Raw genomic sequence first — 25,200 nt, 5'->3', positions numbered from 1 at the left:
GGGGGGGCTCTCGCCGGGCTCCTTTTGTGGCCGGGTTTCGGTCGCCAAGTTTCGCAGGGGCGGGCGGGCAGGGCTCCACCGCCGCCTCACCTGAGCGCCGCAGGTACGGCCCCGCTCCCGCGGAGCTGCGGGGGGACGCTCCGCTCCGCAGCCCCTTCGCCGGGAGTTTCCAGAGCGCAACTTCTGTCGCGTCGATTCCTCTTTACCCAGCGCCCGGCGGGGCCTCGCTGCGGCGGAGTTGGCTCTAAAGCGGGTGTTTTATCGGGGCATCTCTCGAAAGCGAGATCTCCGTGCTTCTCTCATCCTGTATGGCGTAGTTTTTTTTGTGATCTGATTTTTTTTGTTTCTTGTAGCGCTCAGTAGTTAAAATATTTCTGAAGGCCTCCGAGTGAGCAGTTTGTTTTCCCGCAGCCATAAGTACGGGAAGCCCAAATTAGTGCCTTCTCGCTTTCTGCCTCGGAACACTGGTCTGGGGAGAATTAGGCGTAGTCACATGTCTGGGGTTTTTTTCACACTGAAAAAAGTGGCGTCTCAGTGTTGTTTTCATCTTAAAACCCCTAAAAATCGTGTATCTTAAAATTCTTGCAGTCCAGGATCACTCTACTGCTTTTAACCAGTTACTCACCATATTGAATGATATTAAAAAAACCCACAAAAAACAACAAACAACAAACCAACAAGTTCTCAGCACACGAGATCACACGTTCTAGTGGCAAAAATCGGTTTGATGTCAGCTGTGGTTCCTGGGAAGGCTGGTGTTCTGTGCATGTTAAAGTAGCTGCTGTTCGAATGTAGAAGTTTTAGCGAAACACGCGAGTCTCAGCTACCCCTCGTCTTTTGGAGATCCTGGTGTGGGATATGTTTGCCCCGTAAAAGTGTCCCCTGTCTCCTGCTGAAACTTCAAAAGCTGCTTCAGAGAATGGTTTTAGGTTTTTGCCGAGCTGGCAGCGAGCAGCCCCCTGGCTCCAGGCTGCTCCCGTCTCCTTCTCCCGAAAATGATCTCGAGCTGTGCCCGAGTGATCCACTCTGAATAAGTTGCTTTGTTAAAACATGCGAGGAGTCTGAAATGCTGCTTTGGAAAATGACCTGGAGGTTTTACTGGTGCTGCTTAATTTTTCCCCTTGTTGCGTAGGAATTATCCATTATTCCATGGAAAAAAAATAATTTTTACAAAGGGCTTTTTTGCCTGTTCTTTCAGAACTGGGAAAGGTTTTAGTCCCATCCTGAAGGCTGATGTGCATGAGAGGAGAACGAAGCTTGGGATAATTTACTGAGAGGGTGTGTGAACTGGAAGTACGTCTCACATTTGAATAAAAATTCTGGAATACTGTGGAGCTTGTTTCCTGTGGTATTTGTTATCAAGTGGGCTGCAGTAATATCCCAGGAATCGATAGCTCTTGGCAAATAAAACAGCTCTTCCTGTTGGATGGTTCTAAATGCCATTCCCTGCTAAGGCACTTTATGTAAAACATTTCCTGTGCGAGAGGCCCACAGGAGGAACAGGAAGTGGGAGAAACTGCTCTGGGGTAAGTTGGAGAGTTTGGGAATCCTGGGACATTCTGTGTTGTGGCTGTGCTTCGCTGGCAATGGCTGTTCTGAGGCTGTGGAAACACCTGGGTTCGTGTTTGTGTGTTAGCTGAGGAGCGTGTGCCGTGTTCAGCGATGCCGGTTCCTTGAAGTGCTCCCTGCAGATGGGTTTCACTAGTTCATTGCTGTTGTCCCTCGGGTGCAGCCAGCCCGTCTGCCCTGCGGGTGCCCAGCTCTGGGCCCGTGGAGCGGTGTCAGACACGGCCTCCTCCGAGCACTTCCCTGGAAAATGCGGAACTATCGCGTGGCTTCCCGCAGCAGCCTTGGGTTGGGCTGTGGCTCCAGCTGCAGAGCGCTGGGTTGTGATGACACGGCAGGTTGGGGGGAAGAGGAAGTGTGAGGAGCTGAGCTGGCTCCTGCTGGGGCTCCTTCGTGGAGCTGGGGGCGCTGGGACGGCCTAATGAGATCGAGCAGGATTTAATTCCCTGGAAAGTTATGAACCGTTGCAAGAGGGGAGGGAGGTAAGAACTAGCAAATGCAAGTTCTCTCACATTAACTCACCATGTCAAGTTGTTCTTGAGTACTCCAGGTTTCACAGTGCTGGTTCAAGAGCGACTGCCCTGCCTGCCCTGTGTCCCCCTGCTCTGTGGAGCTGCTGCAGGTCGGTCAGGCAGCCACTGCCGGGTCCTGTGCTCTGCAGTTACAGGCAGCTCTGTGAGAGGAGTGGGAGCGGGCAGGGCTGTGGACATGACGGTCCAGAGGGGTCGTTTCTGCTCTCGGTTTTGTGTTGCTGCTTTGCAGGGGGTTAGAGTTTATTAAAAAAAAATGCAATCTCTAGTGTGAGGGTATAACTGAAATCCTTAGGCTGTCCTGAGCACTTCCACGAAACAGTAACGTGGAGGTGCTGTAAGGCTCTGGGAGATTGTAGGCAAGCATTCCAGCTGCACTGGTGGAAGATGTTGCTCTTAGGTGGTGTGTGTTGTGGTGTAGAGAATTCACTGCTGACAGGAGCTGGGTTGCTTGAGGTACAGCTGGTGCTAATTTTCATCTTAGTTAATCAGAAAGTCTCATTTTAGAAGGTTTAAGTGTCTTAGGTAGAGTTTAAAAAGTGGTTTTTGCTAGACTTGGTAGAGGAATCCTGTGTAGGGCATACCCCAGGCTGGGACTGCCTGGAGGGCTGCTCTGAGCCTGGAGGGCTGCTCTGAGCCTGGAGGGCTGCTCTGAGCCTGCCCCAGCTCCTGCTCCACGGGGACACAGCCAGGCCCTGTCCCACTGGAGCTCTGGTGTTGGTGTCTGCAGCCCTGCTGGAGCTGGCCCTGGCCCTGGCAGAGGCTCCTGGGGTGTCAGGGGGACAGGGCCCGCAGGAGGGGATGTTGGTGGCAGAGCTGACTCTCTTCCTCTCGTGTGGTCAGTCGGGGTTGCATTGCTGGGCTGGGGGGTGTTTGTTCCTACCCCCCAGGCCCTTGCAGGAGGAGCAGGCGCTGCCATAGGGAGTGGGAGAGCTACAGTTTTCTGGCACTGCTGGGTCTTGGGTCTCCACCATCACCATCTAATAATTTTTCTTTGTATAAACTGTCCTTGGCTCACCTGCAAAGACAACTGTGCACTTTGACTTGCTTTTTTCTTACTACTGTAAACTATGCTGGATTTTTGTGGCAAACCTATCTAACTTTTTTAATCCTTTTCTTTCTTTTTTCTACAGCATTGTCCAAGATATAACAGTTGGTACAAAGGTAGGCACTTCTCACTTTTTCTCTCTTTTTACACTGCTCAGCATCTGACCTAGTTTTAGCCTTAACAAATGTAGATCTTCAGCTGTAAAGGGTTATTTCTGGTACCATTTAAATTGGTTTTAACCAGAAGGTAATTCAGTTTCATGTGCATTTAAAACTTATAATATGGCTCAGCATTTAGCTCTTGGCATTTGGACATTGATTATCAACTTTATTGCATTTAGGAACAGTCTAAAATGTCGAGCCATGCTTGTTACTTGTGTGCTAGACAATGCTTCTCCATGGAGAAACTGATCCTTTTCCTTTGGAGAACTCCGTTTCCTTCGTTTGTGTGAATTCCTGTTCAGTTATATGTCAGAAATCCTTCTGCCACAAAAGGGAGCGTTTAGCTGTTGATTTTTATTTCCTGCTAGTACAGCAAATATGACCTTTGCCTTTCTAGTCTGAGGTTTGGAAAGCGCAGCCTTAGCCCCAAACTCAGAGTGCTGAAAAGGAGGCTCCTTATCTGCTGTGGGTGGCAACAAGGGTCAGCGCTGGTGCTGTGAAATGCAGGACTGGAATGTGCAGGGCAGCCCGGCCCTCCTTCCCGGGCTGAAGGGCTGGCTTTGGCTCCTGTAGCTCTGGGGTCAGGACTGCAGGGAGCTCAGCCCCGTGTGAGCCTTGGCCCCAAGCGCCGGCGGTGACCGAGAGCTGCCAGTGGCCTTGGCGGGGCTGGGGAAGGGGTGCCTGGGGCTGGTGGAGCAGAGGTGGTGTGCTGGGAGCCTGGCAGTGCCACGGGAGCCTGGCAGTGCCACGGGAGCCTGGCAGTGCCACGAGCCGGGTGTGAGCATCGCACAGAACTTGCTGCTGGCCGGGTGGAAGTACAGAGTGAGCTGTGGCTGCAGCTCAGCACAGGCAGCTTTGGGAATCTGAGAAGCATTAAATGCATGAAGGGGCTCTAAGGGCTGTAGGGGGAAAGGTTGCTCCAGCTTTTCCTCCTGTGTGAATCTGAAATTTGAATTAGTGATAGTGTCTGGTTCTGGCTGAGAATGCTGCCTGCTGCAAGGAGTGCAGTTTGCCATCGGATGCAAGGAGGAGAGGCTTGAGCCTGGACAACAAAGGTCAGTTAATAGTTCATAGCCATTATGAAAGGTGGACCAAGGCATCCCTTGACACTATAGAGCAGTTTGCTCTGCTTTATTGTTTTAAAAGGCAGGCTGCTGGCCTTTTATTTTACTATTTTTCACATCCTTAATTTACATTCACACCCACTTATTAATTTTTCTGAGATCTTAGTTTAATTTAGTTTCTTAAGAAGTCCCCAGATGTCCTCATGGCTCACTCCTCTGAGCACTGTACTGCCCAATAGTCTTATTTTTAATCAGGTGTAATTGTAGTAGCCATTCTTGGCTCCTCAGTTTAAAGTGTGTGAATTTGTTTAGGAAGCTCATTGCTATTCTGGTGTGGGGATTCCTGATGCACAGGCTTCTGGAATGTCCTGCAGATTAGGAACACATGATATAAGACTTACTTCTTCCCATGATTTCACTGCTGTCTGAAGAGGAAGTATGGCCCTAAGATGGAGGCCTGAGGTGCTGGTTTGACCCTGCAGTTTCCTCTTCCAAGTAGCCTGATCGAGGTCCCTCTCTCTTGTATCTCCTTGCCCTCTGTTTAATTTCCTTGGATATCACTGTTCCTTCACACTCTTAACAGTCTCTGAGCAGGACTGACTGACTAGAGAGAGGGTGAACTGTGACACGTCCTTCTTTAAGTGAAATTGCATTTTGGTGATTGAAAAAGTCTCAGAATAGTTTAGGTGCTGAATAATCCTGTAGTTTCTTGCTTAAGTTAAGCTCTACTGGAAAGATTTTGCTTCCATAAACCAAAAGTGCAGTTCTGTGGTGTTTGAGAAGTTAATTTTTAAAACAGGCTTTGCTGGAGTGTGATAGAGACTGACTGCATAGAAGTGATTTGTGGTGAAGCCAGGATCTTTGCCATGGGAACCGTAATTATGGCTTCAGGCAGCGGGCCAAGAATGTTGTGAGGAAATTCCAGTCCCCTCCTATGGCTTTAGTTAGAGGCTGCAACAAGCTGGCTCTTGTGGCCTCCCAACAGGCGTGAGCACACATGGGAGCCACATGTTGGTGGCAGGGGACATGGGTGGCAGTGGGTCAGCTGGGTGTGCCAAGCAGCTCCATCTCACCTGAGAGTGCCACACTCTGCCTTATGCACCTGGGTCTTGAATTTATGTATCTGCTCATAAAATGGTTGTAGAAGATACTGGATTTTAAGCTCAGGCCTACTTTGCCCTCAGCCTGGGATGATTTAAAAAAATAGGAAAATAACACGTGACAATTACTGAACTGTGCCTTTTTAATCCCACAAATGTAGGGATAGATTCTGATCTCTGACTGATGTCTCCTTCAGGTACTGTCAGACTGGAAAATGCAAGTGTGCTGGTGCCACGTTTGTTCTCATACCAGCAAGAAGGGGAAGCATTATTTAATTTCAGATTCCCCATGGCTCTGCTACAGCTCCTTTAAGCTGTGCTTGCTTGGGCCAGTGTTTGAGCCGTCCCATCCATCAGCCCTTTGACAGGTGGGGCAGAAATGTCCTTCCACAGGTTCTGTATTCCTGGAGTGACTCATCCAGCAGTACTTCTCTCTCGTAGGATTTGTGTTGAGCTTTGCCAAGGCCCCCTCTACTCCGTGGCAATGATTTAAAAGCTCAAGGTTGACGGGTAGTTAAGTTTCAGCTTGGGAACAGTAGATCATAAAGCCTGGGTGTGTACTGCCCTACAGAGCCAGCATGACTGCATTACTGTAGCACTTGGAGTTTAGGAATTTTGGGCTATTTAAGCTGGCCACACCTTTTATTTGCTCAAAGGGCAGGTTTGTTTCACAGGGTGTCTCCATAGTAGCAAAGACTGAGAAAGTGGGGAGGGGCTGGTGGATGAGTGGGTTGAGGATCCGGCTTTGCTGTGTGGCTGGTGTGAGCTCAGTGTAGCTTGTTGCCAAAGCTCAGGGTGTGAGCAGGTGCTCTCCTGCAGCACTGGAGGGTCTGGTGGCTTTCAGGACCTCCAGGGCTCGTCTGTAGCCCATAGAAACAGTGCCGGCGCTTGCAGCAGTACCATGGTAGGAACCTGCCGTGCTCTGAGCAGCTCACCCGCCTTCAGAGGGGCTGGGAGTGTGTGTGTGCCCAGTGTGCCACTGGGGATGCCAGTGTGGAGCTTGGCGTTGGCTCCTCTGGAGAGGTACCAGCCTGAATCCTGTCCAGGCACGAGGGAGGTTGTAACAAGTTTTGAAAGCCTGAAGTGGCAGGTGACTGGTGTTGGCTGAGCAGAGTGTGGGTTAAAAATGAGTGTCCTCTGCGCCTCCAGATAGGCTGATGCCCCTACCACAGATCCACTGTGTCCATGGAATATGCTGACTGCTGGGTTGAATTTAATTGGGTTAATGGTATGGAGCTTCCTTGGTACATCAGCCATGAGCAATTTGGTGAACTAAATTGAACCCAACTCTTTTGATTCTGATCAGATGATCAATTTTGTGTCCAAGGGGTGAGTGATGCTGAGCTGGGAGCAGCATCCTGCTGTGATGAGGCTACAGGGTCTTGAAGTTGCTTTGTGTTGGCCTTAACTTCCCAGCTTCCTGATGGGGATGCAGGTGTGGTGTGTGTTCTTCAGAGGTGTTTCACAAAAAAAGTTGGCTCGTGGTTTGTGTTTCTGACCCAAATTGGAATGTTTTTCACACTACTTTAATTGACTGAAGAGTGCTGGAGGCAGGAGAGGGGAATAGAGGGAGAACATAAGGGAGCCTTGCTGGATGTGAGTCTTTGGTGGAAGATGAGGGAAACTGGCATCCTTCCTAGTAGTTTAAATTTAGTTCCATTCTTGAATCTCAAATCTCTCGGAAAAACTGCTGGAATGTAACATGAGTGTGATGATGATGTCATCAGACTGGATTTCTCTTAATAGTTTCTTCACAGAGCTTTGAGCTGTGAACTGAAGGATCAGAGCATTCCTGTGTCCCTCTGGGACTGACCTCGGACAGCCCTCGATGAGCCTCTGTTCCTCCTGTGCTCAGAGGCATTTTCTTGCCTCTTTGATCAGAGCAGAGGGTTTGCCTGAGCTCCTCAGTGATCTGTGTCATTTTTGTGAAAATATCACGGTGGTCTTTTGTTGGCTCCACAATACTTTTCCAGTCACAGGGAAAGTGAAGAGCAATGATGCCCACGTGCTCTGGCTTCTTGCAGGACAGATTTTCCTTGATTTTTTTTCAGAGGGGGGTTTCCAGGTGCAGCTCTTCCCTGCTTTGCTTTCTGTAAGTGCCTGTTAGCTGATGGCCTGTTTGCCTCCATAATCCACCTTTTCCCTCACAAGTGCTGCTATCCTGTGTCTGTCAGAGCAGTGTAAGATGCTCACATCCAAAGGCAGGGAGCACTGCTGCTCTGTAGGGTTTTCTCAGTGAGCCGGGGAGAGAAACAGCTTTTTGTAGATTTTGGGCTTGACCAGCCTGTGCCTTCTGGCCTTTCTGGTCATTGCCCCTTTTCTTCTCATGTGCCCTGTCTTTTTGACGTTGCTTTAATTTTGTTTTCTGTCTGAAAGTTGATTAATATCACTTGTTTTACTTTAAATGAGTGTTTTTATGATCGTTCACTTTGTTTTCTAGCCTTTTGCACAGGCAGGATGCAGTTGACTTACTGTAATCCATTTAAAATAAGTGCTGGATCTTAAGTAGATAAAGGGTTATATAGGGCAGCTGGGAATTTCTGTAGCACTTCTAGGTATGCTGGTAGAAGCTGAGACAATCTCTGGCCTCATTCCAGAGTGTGGTAAACCAGGTAAAATCCTACTGGCAGTGAGGCAGCACATAGTGTATGTGAATGAGATGTTGCTTTTTAAGCTGTGAAAGCTTGTACAGACTAAAAATTTTGAAGACTTACTTGTTAAAACTTTAAAGCAAAGCAAGGCTTCGAGTTTGGGTGGTGGTCAAAAAGATAACTGGAGAACATATAAAATGTTAAGTTGTACCTTGCCTCCCTCTCCGTGGCTCAGAAAAGGGAACGAAGTGTTGGCAGCAGAGCTGCCCCAGAGTGTGATTAAATTAGTGCAGCTTGGGCAAGGGGCCTCCTGTAGGCAGCAGTGTCAGGCCAGAGGAGGCTGCTGGCATGGAAACCCCTCCCAGCAGGGTTTCCGTGGTGCCATTGTGCTGCTCCCTGGGGATTTGGGTGGTGGAAACAGCCCTACTCTGCTCTAGGTAGGATCTGGCAGTGCACCTCCAGAAGTGGTGGTTGTTTTCAGTCAACAGGAAGAGGAGATTTGTTAGTTCAAACGAGGAATTTGATGTGCTGCAAGCGCTCTGTGGCTTCTGTTAATCTGGTCATAAAAATACCAGCTGCAAACGAGTGGCTGAGCAGAAATGTCAGCATAATTAATGCCTCTGTGAGCAGGGATGGGAACTGGGGGCTGGAGAACCATATCTTGAAGTGCAGCTGGGCCTCCCCAAACAGCTCAGCAAATGCAACAGGGAGAGAAGCAGTGCTGTGGGTGGACGTGGGTGTGAGCACTGAGCACCCACACAGCCCTTGCTGGGTTTGCTTTGTTTTAAACCTAAATTAAATTACATAAAACTTTGGAATCAATAACTTTTCTACTGGCTTTCCCAGTATAATTTAAAATACCCAATGGGTACGTTGTTAGTGAGAAAGTCTTCTAAACCTGTTCAACCAACCAGACTCGCTTTGGTTCCTCTGCCTCTACTGAATTGGGTGCTTGGTATGAAGCATTTGAATTTATACTGTGGTTTTACAGAAACTCTTCAGAGTTTTTAACATGTACAGAAAGAACAGACTAGACGAGTCTGGAAAGAGACTGTGGCAATCCCTGCAGTGTAAGGGCAGAGAGCTGATCAAGGCTGCTGAGTACCCACTGCTGGGGGCAGGGTCATGGAGAACTGGGCTTCAGTTTGCCTCGGGTTTGGTCATTCCAAAAAGGAATGATTTCCTGTGGTTATCCAGTATCAGCTCCAAAAGGAGCGGAGGAGGAACACACGCTGATGAAAAGTCGATGCAGCCTCCTCGTGCTGGGGGCTGGGCTGTGTGGCACAGGGATGGCAGCTCAGGGTAACCACTGCAGCTCCTTGGGGTGCTGGGTCTGCTCCTCTTGCACTTCAACAACCACCCCTCTAAAGGGAGATGTGGGAAATAACTTTGCTGTGACTGTGCAGTACTACATGTACTGTCTGTAAACTTCCTTGTGTAGAGAAAAGACCTTGGAATAACTGTGGTTTTCCAACTACGGCAGTCTTCCCTCTTGGTTTGCATGCACTTCCAGCTGGGAAGCTTACAAATTGGCTGCTGCTGCTTTTGATGTCGAACAGTCATCCCCCTCTGCCTCCCGGCTCTGGTCACAGTGGGCAGCACAGGCTGTCTCCAAGATAAGAGGGGAGTGGACTGGAAATTGCTCTCCTTAAAGAGACACAGACACGACATGGACACGTGGAGCCCAAGCCTGGCTGCAGTGACATCCTTATCACAGGGCCTGCCAGGAAGTTTTCAAATATGCAAGAAAATGTTTACTTTAAACAAACCATTAGGAAAGTTAAATTCAGGGAATAGAAATTCTTTCCATAATAGTGTAAATGCTTGTTTTTCCAGTTTCTAGTTTCCTAGTGTTGCCTCCGTGAGAGCCAAGTATGTGGCCTGTTCTCCTGGAGTTTGCATGATGGATTGCAGGAGTTTCCCAGTGTGCTTGCACGGACACACCGAGTTGTACTGGAAGACCTGGGGTTCTGGGTGTGCAGAGTTTTACAAGTTAATATTTAGAAACATGTTTTAAAATGGTGAAGGCCCATTAAATCCTGATGCGAGGGCTTTCCTGAGGCCAAACCCACCTGTCTGTGTGGGCAGGACTGTGCTTTGGTCGATGGTTCTTGTCAGCAGCTGCCAGGTGGATCCCAGGCCACAGCATGGGAAGCTGTACCTGGAGTGGCTGCAGCAGTGTAGGCACAAGAGTTTTCTTACAGTTAAACTGGGGGATTTCTTTTAGCCTTGGATTTATGCCTTGATTTGAGTCATCAAAGGATGGGCTCACAGTCTAGTAGCCTCCTGGCCCAGCTTGCCTCTTGCTGTACTCGGGAATCAAAGTGCTAATTAGACCAGCTGTTAAAAGGTTCCTAATGAGTGTGCCGTGGGAGGAGGAGGAGGAGGCCGAGGCCTCTGTGCACAGAGCCTCTGTGGGACCTGGTCAGTGCTTGCAGGTGACCAGGAGCAGCACATGAACCACAGTTGGGAACCTGGCCTAATTCTCCTCTTTGGGACATCAAAGTCCTTGAAGCCTCTTTGAAGAGCTGGCAGTGAGTAGTCAAGCAAGAAATTCAAGATTTGAGGGGGAAAGAAAAAAAAACCAAATTGTGTCTGTAGCTGGGTGTTCTGGGGTTCTCAGTGACCTACTTTCCCAGCCTGTTTGCTGGGAGAGTGTGCAGAGCTTTTCTTCTGCAGAGATCCTGTTTCTGCAGGTGCCACCAGATACAGGGCATGTGGAAGATAAGGGTTTCTGGTGCCACGGTGTGGGGTATGTTTCCATCAGGGTGGGAGGGAGTTAGCTGAGGCAGGGATGAACTCTGAACTTTTTTTTGGTGAAAGCCTTTTAGTGTGGCATTTCTGTGGAAGAGTAATGTAGAAAATTATGAGAAAGTACTCTTATATGTTAGATCTGTAGTATCATGCTCACTCACAATTTACAATGGGATTTGAAGTCTTCTGTGAAACTTGAAATTAAGCCATGCTGATTGTAAGCTGTATTGTGTGTGCAAGTACAGATTGTGCTAAGAAGTCATTCGTAGTCACGTTTACTTTTGTCTTAGTAGAGTTTTTCATGCCTCCTACTTGGGTTAGACCAGTCCTGGTCAGTTGAGGTGGTTTGTGTGGCTTTCCAGGGAATGTTGTTACCAGAAGACACCTTCCACCAGATCAGGGTGCTCCAAGCCCTGTCCAGCCTGGCTGTGAACACTTCCAGGGATGGGGCACAAAGTACACAGCTTTGGTTCGTAACTGCCAAGTCATACCCAAAGAGTTTTGGCAGCTTCAGAGTGGAAATCCTGTGGGATAGGAGCAGTCAGAAACCTGTTGTGCTGGGTGCGGCAGGAGAAGGTGCCGGTCTGTGCACGGCGCTCGTGTAGTGGCTTCACCCAACTCAGCAACACTCTGGCCCCAAGATCCCTAATGCTGAGCTGAAAAGAGATACTGGATAGTGCTGCTCCATTACCAAACTGGATCTGACTGATACTTAATTCATGGAGGTGAGCTTCACTGCCCACTGTCAGTATGTTTTCACTTACACTTGTGTTCAGCTCCTCTCCAGCTTTCTCTCAGTTGTTCTGCTTTAGGAGTGCCTGGATAGAATTGAGTAAAATGCTGTCTGTTTACCTTTCATCTGTTCTCTTCCAGCGGGGACCTGACGAGCTTTTCTCTCCTTGTGTTGCTAATGGACCCTTTATCATGAACAGCAACGCTGCTTCTTCAGGTAATATTATGTAGAAACAAGCACAGCAATTATTTCTAAGTATTGCAAGTACGTGAGGAGATCTGGATTTTCCTACTTAGTTGTAATTTTAAAATCTCTTCATTTTTCGTACTTATTAGGCCTTTGTAGGGCAGTGCTGAATAATAATAATAAACTTCTGCCAAGAACACCAGGCCAAGTGGAAAGGAATAAAGCAGCAATCTGGGGTTAGTGGCTCAGGCCTGCACTAGAATTGTGGGTGGGTGTGTGTGTGCTGTAAACAGGCTGTGAAATGGCCACTGGAGAGTTGATTCCATTGCAGTGGCATTCAGCTATGTCACTCCCATCGTGTAATTTGGGGGGAAAAGAGTAAAACCATGTGTCTTCAGACTCAAGTTAACTTAGACTGTGGAATTTCTCTGTAATAGAGCAGTAACTGGCTGGGGAGCACAGTCTGTGTGTCAGCATTCGGGAAGTGCGTGCTTGTTCTTCCAGACCCTTCTCATCAGCAGTGACTCCTGCTTCTTACAGATAATGGAAATGACAGCAAAAAGTTCAAAGGTGACAGTCGGAGTGCTGGGGTCCCATCCCGAGTGATCCACGTCCGTAAGCTCCCCAGTGACGTCACGGAGGCAGAGGTCATTTCTCTGGGCTTACCTTTTGGCAAGGTCACCAATCTTCTAATGCTGAAAGGAAAAAACCAGGTATTGTCTCCATAATTGAAAGCAGGGATTGTGTCAAAGGCTCGATGAGTTTGTCATCAGGAAACCAGCTCCAAATTGTTTAAACAACTGCCGTGTGTTAGGAGTCAATAACTTCTGCATACTCTTATTTTACTTTTCTGTGATTATCCTATGAGTTGTAGAAAATACTATTTTCAGGCTGCAGAAGGAGCTCAGTCCATAATTACAGGTTGTCACTTATAATTAGCGTTAGGCCTGGTTTGGAAATTGCAGACCAGGGAATTATTTGAGCAGCAGTGTCATGAGTTGGCCTTTTTCACTCGGGCTGGCTTGGCAGCCGAGTTAGCAGCGTGCAACGTGGCCTATTGAGGACACCTTTCCAGATCCAGTAAATGAGCTGCGTGAGGCTGAAACACTCTTGGGTAATGCAGGAGGTGTGCACTAATTTGGTAACTAAAATTGTCTTGCAAATTAAGGAGTAAAAAAGCAAGTCAACTTTAATCATTGCTTAAAATGATGTCTTTAATCTTAATTATGGAAAGGTGCCTCTGATATATTGCGTGGTGTGATTATACATAAGTGCTTACTGCAGTGACTCGCTGCAGTCCCTCAGGTTTGTGTTCTGAGGGAGAGAAGCCCCTGAGGGTGCAGAGCAACGAGGGGGCTTCCTGCCCCGGAGAGAAGTGAAGGGAGGATTGTTGCTGTATTTTTGTGTTCTTGCAGACACTTGTGTGTAAATACACATATGGAGATCTTAGGGCGACACTGAAGCTATTGCATTAAATCAGTCTGGAGAGGGAAGGTCCTCGTTTGTTCTGCTTACAGGCAGCTCTTAAACAGTCCCGTGTGTGTGAGTGGGTTGTGAAAATCCAGTCCTGCTACGGCTTCGCTGGAGGTTCTGTTCAGGGTGACCTGCTGCTGTCCTGGTGTGACGTGTCTGTGTTGGGTTTGACTCCCCAGGCTTTCATAGAGATGAACACGGAGGAGGCAGCCAACACCATGGTGAACTACTACACCACCATCGCTCCCATGCTCCGGAGCCAGCCCATCTACATCCAGTTCTCCAACCACAAGGAGCTGAAGACAGACAACTCTCCAAACCAAGCAGTCAGTTTGTTCTTTGTGTTGTCATCCCAGGGTGGGGGGACAGCCAGATCTCAACTGGTGGTTTGAGATCCAGGGGCTTGGGTAATGTCTGGTGCTTCAGGGCATTTGTTTCTAGTGTTTGAAAGATTTCTGCAGAGTGCAACCCTGATGAGGCAGAGCTCACCTGTGGTGGAGCACAACCTGGTGCAGGTAGGTGCAGCTTCAAGGCAGCAGCACCTGAACCCAGCAGATCTTCAGGTTTGCTCTGGGCCCTTGAAGGTTTCTGTGCACCACACACTCTGCAGAGGGGAAAAAGTTCCTGTTTTCAGCTCAGCTGCTCTTGGCAATCTTGTAGGACGGGAACACTGGAAAGAAATTTAAGTTACTTGTGGGTCCTTATCAGGGGTGACTGCCAGTACATCCCCTTTGCCTCCTCTCCCTTTTCAGGATCAGAGCACCCAGTGCTGTGCAGAGGGAATGCTGCTGCTGGGTGACATTGCTGTTGGTGCTCTCGCAGCTGGAGCACATGAGTGTTGTGTGTGAGAGGGCTCTGAGGGAGCACCCCCAGGCAGTTCTCACTCCTGTGGCAGATATGCATCAATCTTTCAGTCTTGTCAGCTTCTCTAAGATTCTGGAGATGGTGTTTCACCCCAAAAGAGCCTCATTTTTCCCTTTTTATAAATAATGGGATCATTTTGCTGCATCTGTTGATGCTGAACAAGGTTGATTTAGTTTGCATTTTTGCATTGCCCTGACTGGTTGGGGTGGTCTGTGCTGGCCCTGTTTCAAATGTGCCAAAGCCTTGGGAGCAGCACAGGGGCTGTCGTGCTCGCTGCTGCATCCAGCTGGTTGTTCGCAAGCAGGAAGCTCCAGGAGGGCTGACAGCGTGTTTTTTGCAAGCAGAAGTGTGGGTCTGACAGGGTGTTTGGTCCTGCAGCGTGCCCAAGCAGCTCTGCAAGCCGTGGCCACGGTGCAGACCGGGAACCTGGCGCTGGCAGCCACGGCCGCGGCCGTCGATGCAGGAATGGCGATGGCTGGCCAGAGCCCTGTCCTGAGGATCATTGTGGAGAATCTCTTCTACCCCGTCACTCTGGATGTTCTGCATCAGGTAAAACACGTCCCCACAACTGCTGGAGGAAGGGGCAGCAACACCTGGTGCGTCGTTGTATTTGCAGTGTCTCTGGTTTGCGTTTGTACAGTGCGAGTTCTGAACAGAGCTGTCAGACTTCTCTGGAGACCTGACACCTGCAGGAGATCGGTCCTGCTCTGGCCAGACTTTAATTTCCAGGGGTTTGACTCCTGGTCCACTTTATTTGGATTGATTACAGTTCCTCAAGTTCTCTTTAGGTTTTAGCAAAAGTAGCTGCACCTTGTCCTCAAGCCAGGGCAGAGGAAACGTACAGTGCCCAGGAGCCATTTAGGCAGTGACCAGTTTGGAAAGTTCCCACTGTCTGCTGCAGTTGCTTAACTTCATCTTCGTGTTTAAAATGCACGCTTGACTGCATTAAAGAATCCTTGAAATTCCTGGAAAAGGTCCAGTTTGTGAAGGTATTTGTGAATCTTCCTGTGTAATAACCCAGAACAAACAAACTGTGTTTAGGGGGTGGTTCAATCACTCTGGTGTGTTCTGGGCTGATGCCCACCCAGGGTGTGGTTTAAAACCTTCAGTGTTTCAGTTGGAAGTTGACAGGCTGAAAAGATGACTGTTGTTTCTGCATGTGATAAGAGATCAATATGAAATTATCTTACTGGTAATGTGATAACAAGATATCCAAATATTATCTTGCAGATTTTTTCCAAATTTGGTACAGTCTTGAAAATCATCACATTCACAAAGAACCACCAGTTTCAGGCCCTGTTGCAATATGCTGACCCCATGAGTGCTCAGCATGCCAAACTGGTGAGTGCTGCACACCTGGATTACTCTGTCGGGTTTGCCTTGGTTAATCCAAGCTCTGGTGGGATGCTGGCATTGGGATGTGCTCAGAGGTGCTGCTGGGCTGGCACCAGCACTGCCCTGAGGGCAGAGCAGGAGTGGGAGGGAATTGCCCCCATATACAGCGTGGGTGGCTCAGGGGCTGCCAGAGGGGCCGAACGAGGCAGAGCTGTCTCTAGAGGAGATACCTGCCTGTCCTCAGGTGGAGCCCTGGGGTGGCCTAACACCTCTCTCCAGAGAGCACTTGCTGTGAGCTTGGTCTAAGCACATTTGGGTGAGGACTGGTTTGTTTCCTCCCAGTCTCTAGATGGACAGAACATCTACAACGCCTGCTGCACGCTGCGCATCGACTTCTCCAAGCTCACGAGTCTTAATGTAAAGTATAATAACGACAAGAGCAGAGACTACACCCGCCCAGACCTGCCCTCTGGGGACAATCAGCCCACTCTGGACCAGACCATGGCAGCTGCTTTTGGTGAGAGGGGAGTGGGAGCAGAAAAAATCCATCTGGGGTGTGTGTGTGTGTGTCAGTGTGGGAAGGGGAAGGGGAGGGGGTGTCATCCTGGTGTATTCGGTCAGAACTTCAGAGTACAGCGTGACTAGGGAAGGAGAGCTGGGAATGGCCGAGGATGGGAGCAGGGCAGGACGCCGGGTGGGTCTGCCGCCACCTGGTGTTCGCCCTGAACACTCCTGCAGCGAGGGCGTTGTGTCCCGGTCACAGCTCATCCTCGGGGCTGTTTCAGTGACGAGCTGTTCCAGAACAGCAGGGTTAGCAGAGGAATCGTTTCTGTAATCTCTTGAAGTTTGGTGTTACATGGGAGGCATTTTTGAATTGCTGTTTCCATTTTAGGGTTTAGCTTTAAACTAAGTGTTTATGTTGAAGAACAGATCAAGACGTTCCAGATAACTTTAGGGAGATTTAGGTTAGATATTAGGAAAAGATTCTTCCCCCAGTGTGGTTGGGCACTGGAACAGGCTCCTCAGGGAAGTGGTCACAACACAAGCCTAACAGAGTTGAAGAAACATTTAGACAATGCTCTCAGGCACTTGGTGTGATTGTTGGGGCTGCCCTGTACAGGGCTAAGAGTTGAACTCAATGATCCAACTCTGTAGTTTTGGGAAATGTAGCATTTTCCTGCTGTTGTATGTCTTTGCATAATGTATATGTCTTTCCCAGGTGCCCCAGGAATAATCTCTCCTTCTCCATATGCAGGAGCTGGCTTTCCTCCTACTTTTGCCATTCCTCAGGCTGCAGGTACTGTATTTCGTAAGTTGAAATTTTACGTAGGTTTTCTGTTGTTGAAGCATCTTGATGTTTTGAGTCAAAGTAGTGGTAGTTTTTCTGGGGTTAACTATGTAAATTCTAAATGCTGGCACTTGGGTATGGAAGGGACTGGTGTTCCAGTACATCACCTCAGTTAGGAACGTTGTGTGCAGCTGCAGCACCTCTGGGCAATGTCCTGGTGACAGGAGGAAAATACACGAAGCAGGATGGGAGAGACAGTAAAGGCAGGGTTTAAAATAATTGAGGGACATGGGAAAGAGATATAAGTTCTTGTGTGAATTTCCTCATGTGGTTGCAGAGGTTAGGGACTCACTTCCAGAAGTGGCCAAGTCTGAGAGGAAAGATGGAAGTGCTGCACACACTCACTGGAGTGCCAGTCTAAACAGGCTCTGCTGGGGCTCTCAGCATTCCAAGCCATGTTGACTTTCTGGGAACCTGATGGAATTTCCTTGCTTATGACAGACAAGCACAGACCAGGCTGCTGAGGCAATGCTGTTTTGGTAACATCCATCCCTGCTTGGGAAACAAGAAGGGCTGTTTGGGGGAGTAATCCATGGAATTGATCACTGGCAGTTGTTTCTCGAGCTCTAGAGCTCTTGGCCTTGGAGGGCCAGTACAGGAGGTGCCAGCTGGTTCTGGGAACAGCCCAGGAACCCCTGTAAATGCAGCTGCAGTGGTTCCTGTTCAGGAGAGCTGGGTGGTGGTGGCACAGGGTGCCTGGTGGTTGCATGCATGGTGAGAGCACGTTGTGCATGCCCTGGTTGGACGGACCCTCCCCACGCCCTGCGTGTGACTCCTGCCCTGCACAGCAGAGCTGAGGCTTTGTGCTCATCCGCTGCTTGTGAAACGTGTGAGAGTGCTGAGGAGCCTGCTCAGCACCGGGCACTGCAAAAGCAAATCCTGTTAGAAACCAGAACATTTCCTGCAGCACCAGAAGCGGAGGCTCCTGTTGCCCTTAGGATACATGGTCACTGTTGGGAATGAGGACTTGCATGGTTCAGAGAGTGTGCTGTTCTCCCTTCTGGTGCAGCAAACACACTAGAGTACATGCTGTTAATTCTTTACTGGTTAATATTCTTTAATTTCCAGGCCTGACAGTTCCAAATGTTCCTGGAGCACTAACTCCTTTGGCTATTCCAGCAGCAGCTGCAGCGGCTGCGGCAGGACGGATTGCCATTCCCGGCCTGGCTGGGGCAGGGCACTCCGTGCTGCTGGTTAGCAATCTGATCCCAGAGGTTAGTGCAGTCCTAACTTTACTTTTTTCTCCTTCCTATTATCTCTGCTTTCACTTTCTGAACACGGATTGGGCTGAAATTCATTGAAAGTGAAATCCTGCTGTACCCAAAGGAAGCGGCGCCGCTCGAGCGGTGCCCGCGCTCTGCCAGCCCCACGTGCAGAGCAGAGCAGTACTCTAGTTCTAGTTGCTGAAGGGAAATGGGAAAGTCCATCTCAAATTGAAATTGCTCTTCCTTGGTTCAACACCAAGGATGCTGCCTGCCTGCTCTTGTCCCCCAGAGACTACAATGCCTGTCCCTTCCTCCCTTTTCTGTTTGGAGTCTCCCTGCCATTCCCATGGAATAGTGTCATTTGGGTCACAAAATAGCCATGTCCATTCCTTTTCCTTGGCATGTTGTAGTTTTTTAATACATTAATTCAGAACTACAGAGAGGCTTCATGCTGATCTTTGCTCTTTCTGTGTAGTGTCTGGATCCCTGCCAGCTTGACTTTGTACCTGTGCAGTATTTCCTCTGCCATGTGCTTGCACATTTCCCCCTTCCAGGATTTCTGGAAGTTTTTCTTAGTTAAATCCCTTAACAGCTCACAGTTTACATTTTCAATTCTACTTAACTGAACGAGTTGAAATATTTGGGTTTCTTTAAAAATAAAGCAAGCGATAGTTGAACAAAAATCTTCTTTAATGACAGACAGCATCATAAGGGAATTGGATACGGGGGGCTTGGATTTTCCTTCAGTCAGCCCCTGGCTCTGGTTGGATTGAAAGTGTAGAACCTCTGGTGTGCAGCAGAGTGATAAGGCTCTGCTGAGGAGCTGTAACTGGTGGGACTGTGCACACACGTTTATAGCACTTTGCAAAGCTGTAAAACTTAGCAGTGCAGAGTCACCACAAAACCTCTTTGGATCAAAGGGGAAGCCTGGATGTGATGAATGATCAAAATGTTTAACTCTGGATGAGATGAACCAATTGGATCATGTTTCAGACTGCTCTTACCTGTCGTTGCTGTTCTCTCCAGAGCATGAAATAATGGCAGGGGCTGTGGAACAGCTTTGGGATTTGCTGCTCGTGCTGCCTGGGAACTGCTCTGCCATTCCAAGGACTCTCATCTCTGACTTGTTCCATCATAAGTCTTAATAAGAGCTGGCATCGTTATTCCTGACCAGTGTGATGCTGCCAAGTGTGTGCTCCAGGGATGCTCTTGGGTGCCTGGATGGCAGTGGCAGGACAAGGGGTTGTGCTGCACCTCTTGATTTCTCACAGCCCCGAGCAGTGCCAGTGGGGACAGCTCTGTTCAGGCAGGAGCAAGCAGTTATTTCATGCCCTGTGTTTTTTGAGGAGCTCTTCACTCTCCATCCAGCTTGTCTTTGGGCTAGAGAGACTTTGGGACTTGGACTGAAGCTGTAAACTAACAGACATGAAACTTTTTCCATTGCCTGTATAATCAGTGTTGTAGAAACTTACCTGTGCCACAACCAGTTAGTAAAGAAACAGTATTGCCTGGAGTGACTGCTGTGCTGGGGGGTTTTCCTCAATGGGAATCGTGGGAACTGAAATGGCTCAGTTTTTCCTTCCACAAGAGTGGGAGCAGTGTCTGCACATCCCTTGTGGTGACCCAACACTTTGGGTTCTGCACGGTGGGATCAGGCCGGGGAGCGGGAAGGGAACAGACCTCTGCAAATGAGGGGTCAGTCCCTTTATCCAGGTGCTTACAGCAGGCCTTGGAGGGGGCTTTTGGGGCAGTACAGCTGCTCATCCAGATGATCTGTTCCCTTAAAGCAGTGCTTGGTATCTGTGGGGGATGTCCCTTTTTTCCAGCCGAGTGCTGTGGCACAGGTTCCTTCCCGCGGTGCCTGGCCCCGGAGCAGCAGATGTGGCTGTTTGTGACTTGGTTCATGAAGTCATTTCATCCAAGGAATTTGTGTAAATGGAGAAAGTCTTTTGAGTCAAATTTTAGGGAATGCCATTGTGATTGAATTGGGTATTGCAGCCTGTGGAAGTCACTCCGTGGGGATACTGTCTCTTACATCTTTGTATATCTGAAGTAAAAATGCCTTTTCTTTATCATTGTGTTCCACTAGGTAAAACCTATTAACTGTTTCTGTAAGCGAGTTATTGTATGTAGAATTCTATAAATCTGACTGATGGAACACTACATATTCCTTATGTATTTACTGACCTGTGTTTTTTGCTACTTTTTTCTTTTCTCCCCATCCCTGAATTTTTTTTCTTCCCCTGATCCGGAATTTCTTTGCCAACTGACTGCACGGTACTTCTGCTTCCTGTTGTTGCTTGAAACAAAAAATAAAAACATTCCCCTTCCAAAAAAAAAAAAAAAAAAACCAAACAAAAAAAAAAATAAAAACCCTGCTCTTCGGAAACCAACCTGCCCTTCAATATTAACCATCTTGAAAACTTCATCATCCATCAACCAATTTCGCCATTTCCTGCGGGGACTCTGCCCTTCCTCGTTGTGGACGATTTGTGCAACCTCGCTCTCCCCTTCGATTCCTTACCTCTTCCCTGTCCCTCCGCTGCCTTGCTCTGCTGTTCTCTAAAGAGAGTTACACCCCAATGCCTCTTTATTCTTTTCGGTATGTTATTATTCACACTTTTTATTACCTTGTTTTTCATTTATTTGAGATTACTTTTTGATACTTCAGAAATGTACAGTTTGCAGTTTGCCTTTTTTTTTTTTTTGAATGCATAATTTTGGTTTTTACATTGTTTATTTAGTTTGCTGTTTAATTTAGTTTGCCTTTGGTTTTGGTTCAGTTCTGCATGGGTTATTGCTTTGCATGTCTTTGATAAGAGTTTTAAATTGTGAGAGCATGCAAAATTGTCCAGTCTTCTGGCAGTAAGATTTTGGCTTTTTGCTGAAACCCAGTGTCTTTTCTTTAATGTATTGTTCCATTATTATTCTGCTATGTAAGAATTCCCTTAATTAGAGCAGAATACGTAACCGTGGTTGAAATGAGATCAGTTCTGGTTGGGAATGGATTTTTTTGCTGTTGGATTGATTAGCTGATGTTAAGTTGAATGAGAACTTGTTTTGTTTTCCTATCTAAGACTGTTCTTGTTTACTCCCTCTTTGAAGGAGTCTATGGTGATGTGCAGAGAGTGAAGATTTTATTTAAGAAGCAAGAGAATGCCCTAGTTCAGATGACCGACGGGAACCAGGCCCAGCTTGGTAAGCTTGGGAGTGTCAGACTCTGGGCAGTAAGAGACAAAATGGGTACTTAAAGCTTTAATATTGGCACTTTGTTCTCTTGCAAAAGAAGACCCAAACCCTGCCTGTGTCTGTGGCCGTGGGGCAGCTCTGGGGCAGGGGTAGCTCATGGGTGCAAGAGGGAAGCAGACTAAGAACACAGGGAGTCTGAGGGACCCTGCAGGGTATGATGTCTGCGAGGGCAGAACTAGAGTGAAATTCTGGCTTTGAATTCGTGTCTGAACAAAACTGAAGTGCCCCTGCAGTCAGGTGTGTCCTCCCCCTTGCAGCCATGAGCCACCTGAATGGGCAGAAGCTGCACGGGAAGCCGATCCGCATCACGCTGTCCAAGCACCAGACAGTGCAGCTGCCTGGCAAGGGCCAGGAGGAGCAACGCCTGACCAAGGACTATGGGAATTCTCCTCTGCATCGCTTCAAGAAACCAGGCTCCAAAAATTTCCAAAATATCTTTCCCCCTTCTGCCACTCTTCATCTGTCCAATATTCCGTAAGTACCCGCTGGGGATGTGGCTGAGTATTGGAGTGGTTGCAGCTTCGGTCTGAGTGCAGGCACAGGCAGCTCTGGGCTGCTGGCAGGAGAACTACCCCAGCTCCCTGTTCCATCTCCTTGCCATGCCAAGCCACTGCTGGTAGGGAATTTAGAAAAGTCTCTGATGAGAATTAGTTTTTTGAGATTAACTGTGTCTGTCAATGTCCTTTTGACTGGAAACACTATTTCTTTCAGACCCTCAATAACTGAAGAAGATCTTAAGATGTTATTTTCAAGCAATGGTGGGGTGGTCAAAGGATTCAAATTCTTCCAGTAAGTGTTTTGTGTTATGTCCTCTCCTTACACTGGGCTTCTCTGTATGGGAAGGGTGGAAGTACTTAGTTCCAGTCAAATCCCAGCTCAGGCTCAGAAAGGTGAGCAGAATCCTCACTAGTGCAGCATTTGACTCTGGAATAAAGAATTCCTGAGTAACCTTGGTTTGAGCACTGGCTGAGGAGTTGGGCTGTATGTGCTTGCTACAGAGATACTCCTCTGTGTAGTGAGTGTAGTGCAAGTACTTGGAGGGGGTTAGTTCTCTGCCAGCCCCATCAAGTGCTGGATGAGAGAACTTGGATCGAGTTGGGGAAGCTCCTGCACTGGAACTGAACATGCCTGAAACTTGTGTCTTGTCAGGAAGGACCGTAAAATGGCTCTGATCCAGATGGGCTCTGTGGAAGAAGCCATTCAGTCTCTCATTGAGTTCCACAATCATGACCTGGGGGAGAACCATCACCTGCGTGTGTCCTTCTCCAAGTCCACCATTTAGAACTTGGGAAGGCCTGAGACAAAATGGACTTGACTTAAAACCTGTGGGGCTCAGCCTTGACCTTAAAAGGCTGGACACCAGAGTTTCAACTTCCATCATTCCAGAAAAAAAAAAAAAGCCACTTTAAAAATGCAGCTGAAGTGACCTTAAAAGACCAGAGATTTTATTTTTTTAAAGAGAAATCAGTTTACCGGTTTTTAAAAAAAAAAGAAAATTAACTCTAATTCCTCTTGCTAACCTTGCGGTGATGGGTAACAATCTTGACTGTTCCAATAAAAATCACAAGTTCAAGTTTACACTATGGAACCTGCTCTGGGAAATTCCCCTCCCCTCCTGCTCCTCCCCTAAAAAGCAGATCCCAACAAGTTTTATCAGGTTTCACATTGATGCCTTTTTTAATTTCTTTACCCATCCATGCCTTGAAAGACCTAAAACCACTGTGTGAATTCACTGTAGCGCCTTGGAGTCGGGATTGCGGTGACCGGGAGCTCCCACCCCGCCCAGCACAACACTCGGTTGCATTGATCCCACCTTACTTGTGCACCTGCTGTCCTGTGCCTTAAACCTTCTACTTCTTGGGGGAAACATCCGAGCGGCAGGGAGGGGATGGGCAGAGCCGAGGGGGAGGAGCAGCTCTGGCCACGATCAGCTGGGGGAGCTGGCAAAGAGGAGGAAGGAGATGCTGGGCTGGGACTCGGGGCAGTCGTACCCCACTGCCCGTGAGCTTCTCAATCCCAACCTGTCTTGTGCCGCTTCCTGGTCTGCTCGTGGGTCATTGCCACCTGCATCTCGGGTGGGAGTCACCCCAGATCCTTTGTCACACTGGACTGAGCAGAGGTCTGGGTGGGGGAGTGTTCCCAAGGCCAAATCACATTCCAGTGTCAGGAGCGAGCCCGTGGGCTCTGCCCTCACAGAGCATCGGTGAGGGACAGGAGAGCCCCTGTGGGACACTTGAGAAGATGAATCAGAGTTTGTCAAAATTGTGTGTGTATATACCTAAACGCTTGGCTAGGATTTGGAGAATCCTTGGATACCCCATGATTAGGAAGGCGCCTGCAAGGCACCTTCGTGCCCCTAATTGGAGATAACGAGGCCGCTGTAGCTCCGCCATCATTCTTAGAGCATGTCTTCAGCATTTGAGCTTTTGTTTGAATCCTTGTATTATACTTTGATGCCGTTGCTGTCCTCTGTGCCTAGCAATATTTCCAGTTGACCAAATATTCTAATCTCTTTATATGCAAAAGAAATAGTTTAAGTACCTTTTATAGAATGATAAGATGGTATAAACGTAATCTAAATTTACTTCTTTGTGGTATTACCCGTGTATACTGTACTTTATTTTCTTTGTTTTGTAATTGAAGCTGTAGGGCAGGAGTAGTTTCCAGGCTGAGGTCGTGGCTGAGGATGAGCAGAGCCAAGGGTGTGAGAGAACGAGCACAAACAGCTCGGGAATGGAAGGAAAAGGACCCAGGCTAAAGATTTTTTTTACCTTTTGAACCTATAAGCCCAGATGTTGTTCTAGGAAGGGAATTTATTAAAAGTAGAATGCAGCAGATCGGTTTTTCCCAATGATACAACCATTATTTTTTTTTTATTTTTTTTTTTTTCTGGCTTACAACTCTTTCCCGGGCCATTCTGCCTTCTATTCCGTGTGATCCAATGTTGCCTTACATTTCCCTCTAACCTGCAACCTGTTCGGATGCAAAATAACAAGAATCTTGTACTTTTTTTCAGGGTTTTTCTGCAAATTGTGGACCAAAGTTTGTTTTTTAATTGTCTTAGTGTTGCAAGTTCTGATTTCCTTGCTTGGTGTGGGAGCTCTTGACTTGCCTAGCACTGAGTGTTTGGAAAAGTCTTAACTTTCTGTAGTTCCTCCCTGGACTCTCAAGGATATGATTTATGCTGGAGAAGTGTGTGAGGTCCGAGTGGGGGTCCGGCTGGGGCTGTGGTGTGCTGGGTCCCCCCTGTTGGCCGAGGAGGGCGAGACCCCCAGTGACAGCATTGCCCTGGCTGCTTTTGGGTACCTCTGAATCCATGCTGGAGCCGGGGACCTCCCCCTGCAGAGCTCCCTGGGGCCCTGCCAGTGTCCTGTGCTCAGGAAGGCACATCCAGGGGTCCTGGTGGCTGTCGCCTCCTCCCCTCCCTGTTGAAAGACCCCGAGGGGACCCAGCCCGCCCAGCACAGCGGCACTGGGTGACCGGCCAGTGCCCCCCATCACCCTCCCCCAGCGCTGGGGAGGCTCCCGGGGCCGGGCCCTGGCCAGGGCACTCTGGGTGTCCTGTGCAAATCACGGCTGGATTGGGGTAACCGGGCCCCCGGCACGGCAGGTGCTCCCTTCGGATCCTGTGTTTGCATGTAAAGAATGTGAGTAACTAAGGGTGTACATATTTATAATTTTTTTATACCTGTTGTAAGACATGAGGGGCAGCAAAACCCAGTTTTTTATGGTGACCAGATGTATTGTATATTTTGATAACAGCAATTCCAGGTTCAGTATTGTGGAAGGTGGGTGGGGAGGGGAAGCGTACACACCATCAGAATTCCATTGCCTCTTTCAAAGAATGTTTGTAATGCAAAAAGAAAAGAAATTAAAACTACTTTATAACAACCTTTGTACCTTTCTGTAGCTCCATTATTTCCTGTTGAGATTGTAGAAGCAGTTGGTGCCCAGTCTGTACTTGTGCTTTCAATAAATTCTTCTGTATCCTTCA

The 25,200-nt window shown here is 48.3% G+C and overlaps 1 protein-coding gene across 2 annotated transcripts in view; it reads left to right on the top strand.

Annotated features, from left to right (window-relative positions):
- PTBP1 (polypyrimidine tract binding protein 1) overlaps positions 1–25,200 on the top strand; it is a 25,817-nt gene extending 617 nt beyond the window's left edge. Inside the window, exons 2-15 of one of the 2 annotated variants that reach the window (XM_027664194.1) lie at positions 3,230–3,260; positions 11,688–11,763; positions 12,274–12,446; positions 13,386–13,532; positions 14,449–14,619; positions 15,301–15,411; positions 15,748–15,922; positions 16,625–16,702; positions 17,822–17,967; positions 20,527–20,560; positions 21,064–21,156; positions 21,465–21,681; positions 21,919–21,996; positions 22,357–25,200. In XM_027664194.1, coding sequence (XP_027519995.1) covers positions 3,230–3,260; positions 11,688–11,763; positions 12,274–12,446; positions 13,386–13,532; positions 14,449–14,619; positions 15,301–15,411; positions 15,748–15,922; positions 16,625–16,702; positions 17,822–17,967; positions 20,527–20,560; positions 21,064–21,156; positions 21,465–21,681; positions 21,919–21,996; positions 22,357–22,489 — 1,663 coding nt within the window. In that variant the 3' untranslated portion in view covers positions 22,490–25,200. The remainder of the gene's footprint in view (positions 1–3,229; positions 3,261–11,687; positions 11,764–12,273; positions 12,447–13,385; positions 13,533–14,448; positions 14,620–15,300; positions 15,412–15,747; positions 15,923–16,624; positions 16,703–17,821; positions 17,968–20,526; positions 20,561–21,063; positions 21,157–21,464; positions 21,682–21,918; positions 21,997–22,356) is intronic. The other variant, XM_027664195.1, reaches the window with a different exon arrangement.

Source organism: Corapipo altera, unplaced genomic scaffold, assembly GCF_003945725.1.
Source record: "Corapipo altera isolate COAL_440 unplaced genomic scaffold, ASM394572v1 96, whole genome shotgun sequence".
Taxonomy (NCBI): Eukaryota; Metazoa; Chordata; class Aves; order Passeriformes; family Pipridae; genus Corapipo; species Corapipo altera.
The sequence above is the reverse complement of the archived record's forward strand: the minus strand, read 5'-3'. Positions and strand labels throughout refer to the sequence as shown.